The sequence below is a fragment of the Myotis myotis genome, unplaced genomic scaffold (genome assembly GCF_014108235.1).
Source record: "Myotis myotis isolate mMyoMyo1 unplaced genomic scaffold, mMyoMyo1.p scaffold_m19_p_18, whole genome shotgun sequence".
Classification (NCBI taxonomy): domain Eukaryota; kingdom Metazoa; phylum Chordata; class Mammalia; order Chiroptera; family Vespertilionidae; genus Myotis; species Myotis myotis.
Window position 1 is genome coordinate 10,414,872 of NW_023416322.1, and position 16,208 is coordinate 10,431,079.

Here is a 16,208-nt window from a genome sequence, read left to right on the forward strand (position 1 = left end):
AACTACATCCTGCATATCAGATATTTACATTACGATTCATACCAGTAGCAACATTACATTTATGAAGTAGCAACGAAAATAATTTTATGATTGGGGGTCACCACAACATGAGGAACTGTATTAAAGGGTCGTGGCATTAGGAAGGTTGAGAACCACTGCACTATTGCCTTTTCCAATCCAGTCTCCCTAATACAGACGGAATTATATTTTAAAAATTCAAATCTGATTTAGTCACCCTTTTTAAAAAAATCGTTCAGTGGCTCGGTATATCTCAATTCAACATAGAGAAATGGGTTCTTCATCGTCCCTGTACCCTGCACCTGTTGCTGTAACTGTCACCACAGACAGCAGGCATTTAGGGAGCCGACCTACCCACGCACATTTTTGCAAAGGACAGAAGTCAGGCAGGAGCATAAGGGAGTGGAGCCGGGAGAAACCACCGCTTGGACCTGCCCACCCAGGCAGGCAGAGCACACAGAGGCGCTGAAGTTCTGCCAGACGGCGATCCTGGGGTGCGGGACCTGCAGGTGGACTTCGGATGCCAAACTCGCTAGAAACAATGCAAATCGGGAACAGGCATGGCCCCCTTCCCCGCCCTTTAAGGGGAAGCTGTGGTCAAAAGCTTTTTGTTCCGCAACTGCGCTCCCCAGATCTTGGGCGCACCGCCTCGACTGTGGTCTCCGTCCTCTGAGCTGCGCTTTCTAGTGACTTGGATTTTCTTCCCGCGAACGTCGGGTTCCTAGAGGTACCGGGGGAAGATGGGAGCCGGATCTCCGAGGAGCCCCGAGCCTCCGTGGCCGCCAGCGCCCTCTCTCTCCGGCTCCAGAGGAGCCCTCCTGGCGGTGCTGATGCTGCTCGCGCTGCCGGCTGCCTGGGGTGAGATGCGGGCGGGCGGGCGTGGGGAGCGCCTCCAGCAGGGACGCAGCCTCCGGATCCCCGCATCCTGGGGGTTCGTTTCCAGTGGGCTCAGCTGCGAGAGGGCGAGGGCACGGGGCTCTGCGACCCCCTCTGTGTCCTCAGAACCTCCTGGCCTCTGGGTAGAGTCGGGTTCCCCTCTGCAGGGTCTTAAGCGTCCCCAGCGCAGGCAGAGCGCAGATGCGCAGGTGGCGCAGCATGAAGTCCTTGCCTTCCCTGCTGACCAGGACGGGCTGTGTGAGGACCGGGCGCTGATCCGAGTGCCAGAAAGAGGTCTGGGCATTCCACCAGCCTGGGTTCTAATCCTGGAAACTTCTTAACTGTGGGAAAGTGACGAGCCCTGCCTGCCTCCCTTTCCTCTTCTGTGAAATGGCAACGCCCTTAGCCTTACTTCACGGGGCTGCCATCTAAATGGCATAAAGCATGCCAAGGGTCGAACCGAGCGCCTGTCACTTCATTTCTGTTCCCCAGTCATTAGCTCTGAGCTTTGTCCATGGGGGTGTTTGGACCAGCAGCGCTGGGAGGTGCGGTTTTCCCCGGAAATCTGCCCTGTATCCGGCCAATATTCAGCCCATGCCCTCCCCAAACCAGCACCTCCATCATCAACACGCACTCACTGAGCAGCTACTTGAGGGCATACCCTTGGCAGGGCACTTGGGGTTAGGAGAACTAGTGACGCCCCAGAACCCTCAGCGCAGCTGGCTTCCGGGAGAAGGCAACCTGGAAAAGTGGACCCGTTTTAGCCATGAGTTTAGAACTAAATAAAACCATTATAACCATTATGGAAATTTTGAGGTCATGCCTTCCCTTCCTTCCTTCCTTCCTTCTGACTTTAGGTAAACAACTTCAATGAGGGCCCTTCTCTTCTTATTTTTGGCTTTCCCAAAAGACCTTTGAGTTTCGGGGGCTCCTTGGCCACATCTCAGTTGGAGTGAAGGTCTGGCTTCTGTTTGCCCAGCCTCTTCTGGTCAACTGAGCTGGGCTCTTCCCTGTCACTAGACACTTTACATTCGTTATTGGATGGTGCCCTCTCTCATGGGAAAAGAAAAACCAGTTTTTCAGAAAAGTTGGTGTTAATGTTTCATCTCCTTAGACATCAGAAAGTAACCTGTTAGGGGAGGAAATGTAATAGAACCTAAAGTTTTATTTTCAGAAGAGAAGCGTCGCCAGCGAGGTAAGCCCTGTTGTCAGTGCTTGGAAATTGCTGTGGACCATGTGAGTATCTGGCTCCCTTCTTACTAGAACATTGTGACAGTTTCCCCCTGTTAACAATCTCAGACACCATTAACTGCCCCCCAACTTATTTTACTAAGGTCACCACACTAGCCTCCGATTGTGAAACAGCCGAAACCCATGGTGGGCAAACTGTGGCTTGAGAGCCACATGCGGCTCTTTGGCCCCTTGAGTGTGGCTCTTCCACAAAATACCATGCGGACGTGCACGTACAGTGCGATTGAAACTTCGTGGCCCATGTGCAGAAGTCAGTTTTCTGCCTGGGCGAGTCTATTTTGAAGAAGTACTGTTTATATTTGGCTCTGTTGACGAATGAGTTTGCAGACCACTGGTAAACTAGGCTAACTAGTGATTTACTTGCCAAAGTAGTTTAGATAAAGAAACTGTTGATGGAATGCTGACAATGTCATAGCACTTTGGAGTTGAAAAGAAGTCTGAGAGAGCCATGCCGCCCAGGCGGATGCATACAGACCTAGAATGGTGAGGTTTTATGAAATCTCTGTCATTGGGAGACCCGGGTTCTGGTTTGTCCAGTGTCGGCTACATACCAAATGGGGGTCTGGGATCCAGCAAGTCAATTAACATCCCTAACTTCCAGTGTCCATGAGTAGAAAATGAGCATATTTGACATCCTGTTATCTGAGAGGGCTATTGCAAAAATTGCATGAGGTAGTGTCTGTGATAGTGTTTTGGAACCTGAAAATCCCCATGCACATCTAAGGGACCCTGACTGGGAAGTCACTCAAGACAACCTCAAAGCCACAGGAGGTCTGAAATGGAGACATCTCAGCGTCAATGAGTGGAAGGAGCACAGCTTAAGCAGCACTTAGGGAGGGAATCCAAAAAACAGTTGTACAGGATGATTCACGGGGATATTGGATTTATATACCGAGGAGCACACTAAGGGAGCATGACAGTGTTCAATATAGCGGTCTCTGTTGCCCTCTCCTGGGCCTCAGGTCAGCTCTCACTCTTGGCCCCTGCTGTGTAGTGATGCAAGGTAGGAAGGACGGGCATTCCTGTTCGCTTTCTGTGTTTTGTGGCATATTTCAGTTTACATGTATATGCTCAGATGAGAAGGTGTGTATGGTGTCCACTGCCTAGTTTTACCTACTGGAACCTCCACCATTGGACAAGTAACTTCAGAAATGTCTTGCATAGAAACACTGAGTGAAATAATTCTAATAAGGTCAACTCAAGGAAGTAAGAAAATAGCATACCTGACAGCCACTCCCCCACACACAGACACACAGACTCATATACAAGCTCTTTGTCAGAGAAACACTGTCAATCTCATCACCTCAATCTCAACTGACCAAAGGTAGATAAAAGCAAAAATGTAGAAAGTATCAAGAAAACTAGCGATAGATAGCTTTATCCATCATTACCAAGAGAGAAACTCACTCTAACTGTATTTTTGTGGGTTTAAATGTTAGTTAATGATCATATTATATTGTGATTAGTAAAGCATTTATAATGTTTATTTCATCTCTACCTATTTCTTTAACTTTCTATTTATATCTAATATACAATATAAGTATCTAGAAGATTTTAGCAAACATGATTAATTGTTAATTGGGCCTCACTGGCATACCCCCAACACTATACCCACTACCACAGATACACCTTAAAAATATTCATTTGATACAGTTATATCAGTTGACTATATGCTGAGACATACAAGTGTCAATCAATTTCAAAACTTGATAATAAATCTACCGCTAAAACTTTCCTCAAATGTTTCTAAATTATGCAAAACATTGCTAAATAAGCCATGGGTCAATAAAGAAATCACAATGGCCATTAACAAATATTTTGAACTGAAAATATGCATTTGTACACTGGAAACCTATATAATTTCATTAACCAATGACACCCCAATAAGTTTAATAAAGTTAAGAAACTCAAAAACCTGAAAATATGGTACATCAAAACGTTGAGAATACAGCTAAGTCTGTCCTCAGAATAAAATAATAATACAAATGCTTATTTCAGAAATTATGTAAAGCTGAAAATAAAAAAATCTAAGTTACCATCTTAAAAAATTTATTTTTAAACTCAGCAAATAGGCTCAATAAAATTTTTTTAAAGGTAAAATAAAAATAAGTACAAATCAATAAATCCAAAAGTTGATTACTTACAGCCTAATAAAATTGAACAATCTACCCTCCATTATTTAAATTAAGTAATAAGGTGTGTGGAAAGAAATAGAAGATTAATCAAATCAGAACAGAACCTATTTCTAATGTAAAATACTTTTCCAATAGCTATTTCTTCTTTATTACATACTAGAGGCCCAGTGCATGAAATTCATGCACTTGGTGGGGTCCCTCAGCCTGGCCCAAGCCCTCTCACAGTCTGGGAGCCCTCAGGGGATGCCCGACTGATGGCTTAGGACCGATCCCCAGCGCCGGCAGTCAGACATCCCTCTCGCAGTCTGGGCCTAAAGCGGTAGTCGGATATCCTTAGCACTGTTGTGGAGGCGGGAGAGGCTCCTGCGACCACCGCTGCACTCACCAGCCATGAACCCAGCTCAGGGCTTCTGGCTGAGCAGCACTACCCCTGTGGGAGCACATTGACCACCATGGGGCAGCTCCTGTGTTGAGCATCTACCCCCTGGTGGTCAGTGAGCATCATAGCGACCAGTTGTTCTGCCTTTCAGTCAATTTGCATATTAGCTTTTATTACATAGGATTGTTTAAGACTACATGGTACTTTTATTAGTTTAACTTAAACCTTTACATCTTAAGAAGTAAATGAGTCTAATATTTAATTCAAGATGTGCATTATAAAATATAGGCCCTCACAAAGTTCAGTTGTTGAGTTTGGTCTGCAAAGCATGTGCTGAATTTTCCTGTGCTGATGTATTGACTTCGGAACATCTTTTAATAGTTGTGACCAGAGAAGAGGCTGTTGTGCTGCTAGGTCTGGGTGGTCAACTGGGAATGAAGATAGATGGTGAAATGCATGCCTGCTGATTATTATGCAAGAGGATGGGGTAAAGGAAGCCAGAGCCCAGGGACTTTCTGATGGATAAAATGTGAAGCTATGAATTAGTTTTTCCTTCCGTGAAAGAACAGATAGATTAGATATATAGATATAGATAAAATAGATATAGATTAGATATAAATATATATCGATATTGATATAGATATAGATATATCTTAATTGCCTTCAAAATAGCAGGCACTTTTAAAATGGATAGATGCTGTTTTAAAAAGCTCTTTTCTAAAGTTGCTGCTAAGGGAAGCAATCCTTTTACCAGCATTAAAGTGTTCATTTTCTTCTTCGATCACATCTATGAAGCATATTGGAGAAAAACAGGAGGTGGAATAGAAGTCCCCTCATTAACCCTAATGTCCCTGTGATCTTGGTCTTCAGGTCAATGCCAAGCCCCGCCATATCTTCCATCTGCCATGCCTACAACACTGACTGATGAGGCTGAGTTTCCCATTGGAACATCTTTGCAGTATAAATGCCGCCCTGGTTACCAGAGGAGAGTTTTCTCTATCACCTGCCTAAAAAACTCAGTCTGGTCAAGCCCTGCAACCTGTACCCGTAAGTAACTCTGGACTGAGAACTCCTCTGTCTCAGTGAAACATCCCTAAGAACTGGTGCAATTGTTCAGATTTGGGAATGAAAACATCTATGACTTGTAAGTTTGCCTCATTAGGACCTGAGGACCAAGAGAAGTCATATCTTCCGACTGCTTTGAGTTCCTGGCACCTTCATTAAAAGTTCATTTCATAAGAAACTGTCATTAGGGCATGATTGAGGGAAATCCCCACTCACTAGGCATCTGCCATTTTCACAACTGAAACTGATGAATGCCTCAGGAAAGGAAAACAAAGTGCAAGTAAGAACAAAAGCTCAGACTCTGAGACCTTTACTCTGGTTGAATCACAGAGTAAACACTTTGGTAACAAATAAAGTTTACATTTTCCTGGGAGGCATAAGGTGAGGATTAGATAGAACTGGAGGGGAGGTCTTTTTGAAAGTGGTGCTTAGTAGGTGGCTGATTTTGAGACAGTGTTGTGCAATTCCCCAATGTGGCAAAAACTGTAGAACTACAAATGTTCTTCAGTAAGCTGTAGACAGGTTGGGTCTTTACTAAGAGAAGTTCAAGGAATTCTACACCCAGTCCCCAAATTCTGCTTCTTTCCCATAGGTAAATCATGTGGAACTCCTTCCGAGCCCACAAATGGCAAAATGGAAATAACTGGAGAAGGCAAGTTTGGATCAAGAATTAATTATTCTTGTAATGAAGGGTGAGTTTGCAGTAGCATTTGGGGGGTGGTGAGGGGAGGTGACGGTTCAAAAATTGTAACAGCAATTTCTAAACAATAGTATTAGAGAGGAGAGTCAAACTACCTACCCATTAAAACAAACCAATAGGATTTCTAAGTGAAGGTGGTAGCTTCAATACAGGCATTTAAATACCCTTGAAATGATTAAGCATATATTTCAAAAATAGATAAAAAATCTAGAAAATGGGGGAGGGGGGGTGCCTGTTGTACACCAAATTAATGCACATAAAACCAGGGGAAGCATTCATTGGATGGAGAGGACCAGCTCTCTAAAGAAGCAAATGGAACAAACACTACTTGACCCACAAATATATTCTCTCCTCAAAGCACCAAGAGCTGGGGATGGTGGATTCAGGGGGAAGTGGGAGTGATTTGTTTGGGAGGATGGAGCAGGTGTGAGGAATGGGCAGATCTGAATTGTGATAGCTCCTCCCCAGAAGTGCTCACAGTGCAAGCATCATGCTGGGGACATCTTCTTGGCCTATCCTTGGGGGAGGCACCCATTTAGGAAAGAAGTAGGGGGACTGCTTCACCTTATACTTCACTTTTGCTTTGCTTTTTTGCTCACTTATAATACATACAAAATAATATATGTGAACACTTAACATAGCGGTAACATTAAAATGAGCTCCAGTGTATAAACTACTCACCTTAAGAAATATTACTAGTACATTTGGAGCCTCTTGTGTGCCCTTCCCAATTCTCGTTCCTCCACCTCCAGAACGTCTCCAGAAGTAAGCACCATTCTGAATTTTATGTTTTTCATTCCCTGGAATTTCTTTTTTTTAATTAAAAAAATATTTTTATTGATTTCAGAGAGGAAGGAGGAGGGAGAGAGAGAGAGAGAAACATCAATGATGAGAGATAATCATTGATTGCCTGCCTCCTGCACGCCCCCCAGTGGGGCCCAAGCCTGAAACCCAGGCATGTGCCCCTGACTGGAACTGAACCTGGGACCCTTCAGTCCCCAGGCTGACACTCTATCTACTGAGCCAAACCAGCCAGGGCTGGAGTTTCTTTTTTATCTCCTCCCATGCATCATCCTAATCAGTATATGTATTTTTAAAATATGTATATTTTTTTATTTCAGAGAGGAAGGGAGAGGGGGAGAGAGAGAGAAACATCAGTGATGAGAGAGAACCATTGATCAGCTGACTCCTGCATGCCCCCCACTGGGGATCTAGCCAGCAAAATTTCTGAATGGGCCAGATATTGAGTTGAAATTTTAAAAAAGCAGTATGGGTGACTCCAAGATTTTTGGTTTGATCTGAAAGCAGAAAATACCAGCAATGGAATAGAAGTATTTTTTTTTCTAACACTCAACACTAAATGGTATATATTTTTTTTAAATTAAAAAAACACAAATTTTTATTGATTTCAGAGAGGAAGGGAGAAGGAGAGAGAGAGAAACATCAATGATAAGAGAATCATTGACCGGCTGCATCCTGCATGGCACCTACTGGGGATTGAACCCACAACCTGGGCCTGTGCCCTTGACAAGAATTGAACCTGGGACCCTTCAGTCTGCAGGCGGGTGCTTTATCCACTGAGCCAAACCAGCTAGGGCTTAAATTTTTAAAAAATAATTCTTTATTGTTGAAAGTATTACATATGTCCCCTTCCCCCCTCCCCCCATTGTCCTCCTCCAGCCCACCCCACCCCAGGGGCACATGTATTTTTAATCGCTGTTACCCCGGTGTGTTAAAAATTTTTAAATATTATTTCCAACTGAAATTATTATTAGTCACATATATAAAACAAAGAGACATACATACATAAACACATACATACACTACCAGATAGAAAAACGTTTTAACTAGAATTCTTTCTAGGATAGACATTGTGGCTTAGGAAGGTGAAACCCCTAAAACTCCTAAGGGGCTGTCATGTGCAAGGCAAAGGGAAGAAATTGCTTGTTACTGCAGAGAAGCAGAAATAGAAAGACAAGTGAGGAAGAGAATAAAATGCCAAATGGCACCCACTCCCCAGGGCAACAGCTCCCTAGAACTGCCCCCAAATAAAATGCTTTGAGCAAGTGGATTTGGGGAGAGACATATAAAAGGGCAGGTCCACTCCACGCCTACTCCACTAACAGCTGTGTCCATAGCAGATTATTCTGGGTGGTTTCTCAGAGAAACCTCCCTTGCCCATGTCTCCTGGTCCTCTTGAAAGACAGTCTAGATCAGTGATGGCGAACCTATGACAGGCGTGTCAGAGGTGACACACGAACTCATCTTTTTGGTTGATTTTTTCTTTGTTAAATGGCATTTAAATATATAAAATAAATATCAAAAATATAAGTCTTTGTTTTACTATGGTTGCAAATATCAAAAAATTTCCTATATGTGACACGGCACCAGAGTTAAGTTAGGGTTTTTCAAAATGCTGACATGCTGAGCTCAAAAGGTTCGCCATCACTGGTCTAGATAAATGGCTCCTTCTCCTGTTGGCACCAGGAGTGAGAAGCTCATCCTCACCAGAAAGCCAGAGAACAGGACAGAGAGTTTATTCTCCATCGCGAGGGTTGGACATCCCCCATTCCCCATCTAGTGACATCAGGCAGGCCAGCAAAGCACCTTCACTCCCACCGGCAGCAGGGACACATCCAGAACTTAGCAGAGCCAGAAGAAGGAAGCAGAACAGATGGCATTACAAGGCTCAGAAGACTGAGCTTTCATTGGAACTAAAACAAAAGGAGGACAGAATCTACCCAACAACTACATGACATCCATTGCTGTCACACTTTACGCTGATCTCTGATTGGCTTATTTTGCTGTTTGAATAAAGCGTGTACTGCTATATCTACCTATCTATCTATCTATCTATCTACACATATAGCAGCAGACACACACATATATATACACACACACACACACACTAGAGGCCCGGACAGGCACCGGTGGGGGTCTCTCAGCCTTGCCTGCTCCATCTTGCAATCTGGGGCCCCTTGGGAGATGTTAGAGAGCCAGTTTTGGCCCAATCCCTGCAGGCCAGGTCGAGGGACCCCACCAGTGCATGAATCCATGCACCGGGCCTCTAGTATGCATATAAGATTTTTGGTTAATCTCTTCCCACCCTCCCCTCTTTTTTTTTTTTTAATATATTCTATTGATTTTTTGCAGAGAGGAAGGGAGAGAGATAGAGAGTTAGAAACATTGATGAGAGAGAAACATCAATCAGCTGCCTCCTGCACATCTCCCACTGGGGATTGTGCCTGCAACCCAGGTACATGCCCTTGACCGGAATCGAACCTGGGACCTTTCAGTCCGCAGGCCGACGCTCTATCCACTGAGCCAAACCGGTTTCGGCCCCACCCTCCCCTCTTGCCCCTTCCCTCTGAGAGTCATGTTTCCATGCCTGTGCATTGAACATCTGCCCCCTGGTGGTCAGTGTGCGTCATAGCTACTGGTTGAATGGTCGACCCGTCGCTTAGGTTTTTATATATATAGATAGCATTGTTCTAACTATACCAAATAACACTTGACAATTATTTGGTATTATTTGTCTCAATTTGTAATAGTATCAAGTTTCACCCTAGCTATACCAACTCTCGTGAATGGCTCACCTCAGCATTCCATCACTATACAAAGCCTCTGTTGAAGTAAATACAAATGTCACTAAATTTTCCAAATTTTATGTCACACTTTAAACAGTTTGGGGCATACTAATTGAGAATTTCTGCCTTTAATATTTAAAATATGAGATTAGTGTTCAACTCTCTTTGTTCTGCTTGGATTTCCTTTGGTTCCACTTTGATGAATCTTATTTACCTTAGATTTACATAAAAATGTATCTGAAGTTGATAAAGAAGAGAGATTCCATCCAGTTTAGAAAGTATAAAGGAGAAAATTTAAAAGTCCCAATACAGACATAAAATTGGAGAAATTGGTAGTATGACAAAAGGAAATTGTTGTTCTGAATTCTTCAAGATGGTGGTCTCTTGTAAGTAACAATCTAAGCAGGGACATTAGAATGTAACATGCATTATTCTTTGCCTCTAGATACCAACTCATTGGTGAAGCGTCTAATTATTGCGCCATCGTAGGCAATACTGTCGCCTGGGAAAATGAAGTACCTGTTTGTCAGAGTGAGTTGAAATCTTTTCTATTACCTTTACCAGTAGAGTCTAAGTTTCCACCTGAATTTATAAAAATTTGAATTGAATTCCTTTAAGGCATTCTGTCCTTCAGATAGTTGAAGACAGCGCTACTGTCCTCAAAGTACTTGTGGGTTTCCTGGCAACTGTTTAAGTTCTTCCTGATCTCGGGATGTGCCTTTTGTAAATCCGGGGACTTAAATGCATAAAAGCCTCTAAAATGTATTTCTACTTCAGTTAATTTGGAATTATGTTGGTTCTACCATCCCCAGTATAATAACCATTCTGCTTGGCAAATAAATATAGAATGATAAAGCGATGCTCTCCAAGGTTTATGAAGCTGTGGAAGAATCAACACCCTCATGTACGAGGGTTCAACAAACCCTCTTGAAAGGCACCCTGTACTATACGCCTCAAAAGTGGGTACATACAAGACCTACTTCTTAGAATTCACACTTAGGAAATAAGCACAGCTTTCTGCAAGGAGTTCACTGTAAACGCATCATTGCTGCATTCTTTATAATAGTGAAATGGTTCCGTCACCTAAATGTACTACTTGTTTCAAAATATGGTTTAGAAAGAATCTGCCAGAAGGAAGGAAACGTGATAAAAATGACTACATAGGATTTCCTAAGGAACATATAATAGCCATGCAGCATTAGAAGAAATATATCTGTACACTGGAATTTTATTCAGCCACAAAAGTAAAACATCTGGAGAAGCACTTAATGACATATAAAGATGTTTATTATATCTATTTGATGTGGAAAAAAAATCAGATTGACAAAACTGTATGACAATAGCTCATTTTATTAAAAGATCATATATCTATGGCTATTTCTATATTTTCATCTCTATCTCTAATTCTGTAACCATTTTTATATTCAAACCCTGGTAACTAGCTTTAAGCCTCTTTGGTGAAGGCTGTGGGGCTGAACGGGGGCGGGGGGGGTGTCCTTTACCTTTTGGGTGTGTAGCAGGCTGCTTCCTCAAGAAGATTCAAACTCCCATTTCTTCAGGCTCCTCTGTGTCTGTAAACTAGTTCTCAAGTCTGGGAATTGGCTGACGAAGAACCACACTCTGTTTTATAGTGTTTCAAGTTAGGTTTCTGGTCACCAGACCTAGATCTTTTCTGCTATACAAACCTTAGCTCACTCTTCATCTACTTCATCTCTTGAGACTCCATGATCAATTAACTGATGACAAAGGTCTCTGCAGATAAATCATTCTGATTTGTTTCAATTGCCTCTGGCAGTTAAGGGCTGCCACTCGGCCTCTGCCATTCTGAGGTCCTGTCATCCCCCTTGATTTCAGGGAACCTGGTTCAATAGCAACTATTCCCACTGTCATTCCTGGCCTACAGAGAGGGCCTACATCACAGAGTTCTTCAAAGATGCTGGAACTCCTACATGAATTTATTTCTCAAAGCCTTGGATGAAAGATCCCTCTTTCACTCATCCTCCAACCCCCCACCGATGGACTTAGTTAAGGAGCCTACTCATGGGTCTTACAAAATGAATGGCCTCCAGTATTCTCAGAGCCCCGGGCCATGGTGATGCCAGGTGGGTTCTTGGCTTCATGCAGGAAGGAATTCAAAACCTGACCCAGACAGAAGAGGTTAAAGCAGAGAAGTGGGTTTTATTGAGCAGACAGGACACACAGGAAAAGCCACTCCACAGACAGAGGGGTGGACGCCCCTCAGGAGAGAAGGGAGAGAGGCCCCGGCCATCTCTGCACGTTGAGCCTATACCTGTTTGTAGTTTCTATGGAAAATTCCTGGGATGGGGAAAAAGAGGGGGGAAAAGTCGGGCTGAATGTTCACCTTTATAAGGTATATTTTGTGGTCTGTTTCCCTTTTATGGTATACTAGTAGGTAAGTGATAAGATGCGACTGAGTAGCTAGTCATCAGTCTTTGCAGGAGTGTCCTTGGTTCTGGGGGTTTCTCATGGTCTGCTTGCATCTCCGTGTCAGGCAGCACGGAGCAGGCCCCCGGCTTCACTTTGTTTGTCTTTAGTTCATTTATATCGTTTTCATGCCCCTCTCCTATGTGAATAGATGTCTGCCTCTGAGGTATGTTAGTAAAGCTCTGGTCTTTCACCTTCACTGGGCACGCTCCACACTCAAACTATCACACTGAAGTCAGAACCTCACTTCTTTCGGTGCATTTGCATCTCTCATGAGTTACAATTTTTATCTCTCCCCGCCACCGCCCCCCCACCCCATCCCGTGCACTCCACCCCCATTCCTGCCAGGAATTGAATCTGGTGAGAGCACTAGAAACCATGTGAGGTGGTAGGGGTAGGTCCTGAGCAAGAACATAAATTGTTACCATTTCCGTTGCCAGATTTAGTGAGTAAAATATTATACCCAGTTAAATTTGAATTTCAGATAAGCAACAAGTATTTTTGCACTTTAAATATATGTCATGCAGCCCGGCCAGCGTGGCTCAGTGGTTGAGCGTCGATCTATGAACCAGGAGGTCAGGGTTCGATTCCCTAGCAGGGCACATGCCTGGGTTGTGGGCTCAATCCCCAGTGGGGGGTGTGCAGGAGGCAGCCCATCAATGATTCTCTCTCATCGTTGATGTCTCTCTCTCTCTCCTCCCTACCTCTCTGAAATAAATAAAAAGATATTTTTTAAAAAATTAAAAAAATATATATGCCATGCAATTCTAAGATATAATTATACTTAGAAATGTTTACTTTTTTCTGAAATTCAAATTTAACGGGACTACCAATACTTCCTCTGGCAGCCGTATCAGGGCAGCTATGTCAGGAGGGGCCATTAGAGTTCCTTCAGGCAAGAGGAGACCTGCCTCCTCAGACAGGGGAGGAGGAGCTACGTCTCCTAGCAAAGGACTACCCAGCAGAATTCCCAGGTTCCAGGCACTCAGCTTCATTAGAATCTGTCCACTTCAGGTGTCAGAATCCTCTTCCAAGCAGTGCTCCGACTTTAGCATACAGACCCTGAGACGTGGTGAGAATCAGCCACAGGATTAGATGCTGGATTAGTTTTTTCAGAAACCTTGGCCCTGTGGTTACAGGGCACAGGTGTTCTTTTAGGGCAGATACAGAAGCTTTCAGAGCCAGACCTTGAGCAGGAATTTCAAGCTTTGCACCCATCACTTTCATTCTCTCAGGTTCTCTAGAACAAGCCACCAAGCCCATTCTATGCCTTCCCTAGACTCTCCTAGGACAGCCACCCCTTAGTCACTCAAAGCCTTGCTCCTATCCTATGCTTAGAGATGGCTACCGGTGGTAACTAGGGGATCTTCTGTCCCTGCACTCCATCAACTACAGTGGGGCCTTGATTTACGAGTGTCCCGACTAACGAGTTTTTTGAGATACCACCTATCTCTCCGCCGATTTTTTGCATTGAGTTGATAGCATAATTTGAGTTAACGAGCTCCTTAACGAGCTCGGTCTCGGAACGAATTAAACTCGTAAGTCAAGGCCCCACTGTATTTGTGCGCCCCTTTCCACGATCAGCATTAACATGAATTCTTTTTTAAAATATATTTTTATTGATTTCAGAAAGGAAGGGAGAGGGAGAGACAGAAACATCAGTGATGAGAGAGAATCATTGATCGGCTGCCTCCTGTACACCCCCTACTGGGGATGAGCCTGCAATCCAGGCAGGTGCCCCGGCCTGATCACCCCTCACCACCCCTGCCTGCCCTGATCTGGAATCGAACCGTGACCTACTGGTTCATAGGTCAATGTTCAACACTGAGCTACACCACCCGGGCAATATGAATTCTTAAATATAATCATATTAAAGAACCAATCCCAGATTCCTCTGTTACCCTGGGGTAAATATTGGTCCAAATATGGAAGCAGAACTACTATCAGTGTTACGAAACAAGAGATTTGTTATGAAATTAGACCTAGCTGTGTGAGGAGCTGCTCTAAACCAGTGGTTCTCAACCTTGGCTGCACATTAGAATCACCTGGGAATCTTTTTTAAATCCTGATTTCTGGGCCTCGTCCTCCAGAAATTCTGTTTCTTTGTTATGGGGTGGGGCCACAACATTAGTAACAAAGAAACAGAATTTCCGGAGGATGAGGCCCAGAAATCAGGATTTTAAAAAGATTCCCAGGTGATTCTAATGTGCAGCCAAGGTTGAGAACCACTGCTCTAAACGATGAGAAACACCACACTCATCAGGTGCCTGGGCGTGGGAGCTTTCAGGAAGCTAAGCAAGCCTCGCTGCTGGCGGGGAGCTGGGAAGGGCTCGTGCAGAGAGCTGTCTGCTTGGCTCTTCCCAGCTGCTGCTGCTGTCAGTTAACAGGGACGCATGTGACCGTGAGGAGGAGTCAGTGCAGGTGAGCAGGACCAGCGTTTTCAGAGAGCTGGATGCAAACATAGGGAGAGCGAGAACAAACGGGGACCCCTGGGTCCTCTGCATTTGTCCCCTCGTCCCTCCAACCAAGAATGACCTTCAGAGGAGAATGGCTGTTGCTTCACTTCTGCCTCTCAAATTTCAGGCCAATTTCTCAAGCTCCAACCCTAACCTAGAGCCATACAGGCAAAGTCAGTCTGGGAAACCTGGTTCCAATTAGCCTGGGTAACACTGTACAAAACCACTAGATCAGCGGTTCTCAACCTGTGGGTCGCGACCCCTTGGCAGTCGAATGACCCTTTTACAGGGGTCGCCTAAGACCATCCTGCATATCAGATATTTACATTACGATTTGATTCTATTTTATTCATATTTACAGTAGCAACATTACAGCTATGAAGTAGCAATGAAAATAATTTTATGGTTAGGTCACAACATGAGGAACTGTATTTAAAAGGCCAGAAAGTTGAGAACCACTGCACTAGATAAATAAAACTTTTATTTTCCTCTCTCCCCCTTCCCCCGCCTCCCTCCTGGCCCACCTCTATCCCCCTTTGTAGCTTTCTCTGTCTTCTTAAATTATTATTGGTAATTTGTGTCTTCATTTATATCATTTAGGTTTTCAAAATGTTTAACATACGGTTGTCTACAGTTTCATAAATATTCTCATGTCTATGGAAATATATTCAAATTCTATTTCTTACTGCTGTATATCTGTGTTGTCTCTCCTTACACATTTTTTAATTGATTTTTTAAACTTTATTATTGAGAGTATTATAGATGTCCCCTTTCCTCTCCCTTTGCCCCCTTTCACCCATTTCCTGCCCCACCCCATCTCAGCCCTTCACCACCCTATTGTCTGTGTCCATAGGTAATGCATATATGCATATAAGATCTTTGGTTAACCTCTTCCCACCCCTTCACCCCCCTTTCCTCTGAGATTCCTCAGTCTGTTCTATGTTCTCATGCCTCTGATTCTATTTTATTCATCAGTTTATTTTGTTCATTAGATTTCTTGTTCGTTTATTTTTAAATTTTTTTCTTTATTGATTAGGGTATTACATATGTGTCCTTATCCCCCCAAAGCCCCCCACCCCTCCACTCATGCCCTCACCCCCCTGGTGTCTGTGTCCATTGGTTAGGGCAGCCATGGGCAAACTACGGCCCGTGGGCCGGATTCGGCCCGTTTGAAATGAATAAAACTATTGAAAAAAAAGACCATACCCTTTTATGTAATGATGTTTAGTTTGAATTTATATTAGTTCACACAAACACTCCATCCATGCTTTTGTTCCGGCCCTCCGGTCCAGTTTA

General features: G+C 43.8%; 1 protein-coding gene across 1 annotated transcript in view; it reads left to right on the plus strand.

Moving 5' to 3' along the window:
- Positions 1 to 483: 483 nt before the first annotated feature.
- Positions 484 to 16,208, plus strand: part of CR1 (complement C3b/C4b receptor 1 (Knops blood group)) — a 147,322-nt gene continuing 131,597 nt past the window's right edge. The window contains exons 1-4 of the mRNA XM_036343832.1: positions 484 to 876; positions 5,530 to 5,706; positions 6,317 to 6,416; positions 10,457 to 10,542. Coding sequence (XP_036199725.1) covers positions 759 to 876; positions 5,530 to 5,706; positions 6,317 to 6,416; positions 10,457 to 10,542 — 481 coding nt within the window. The 5' untranslated portion in view covers positions 484 to 758. The remainder of the gene's footprint in view (positions 877 to 5,529; positions 5,707 to 6,316; positions 6,417 to 10,456; positions 10,543 to 16,208) is intronic.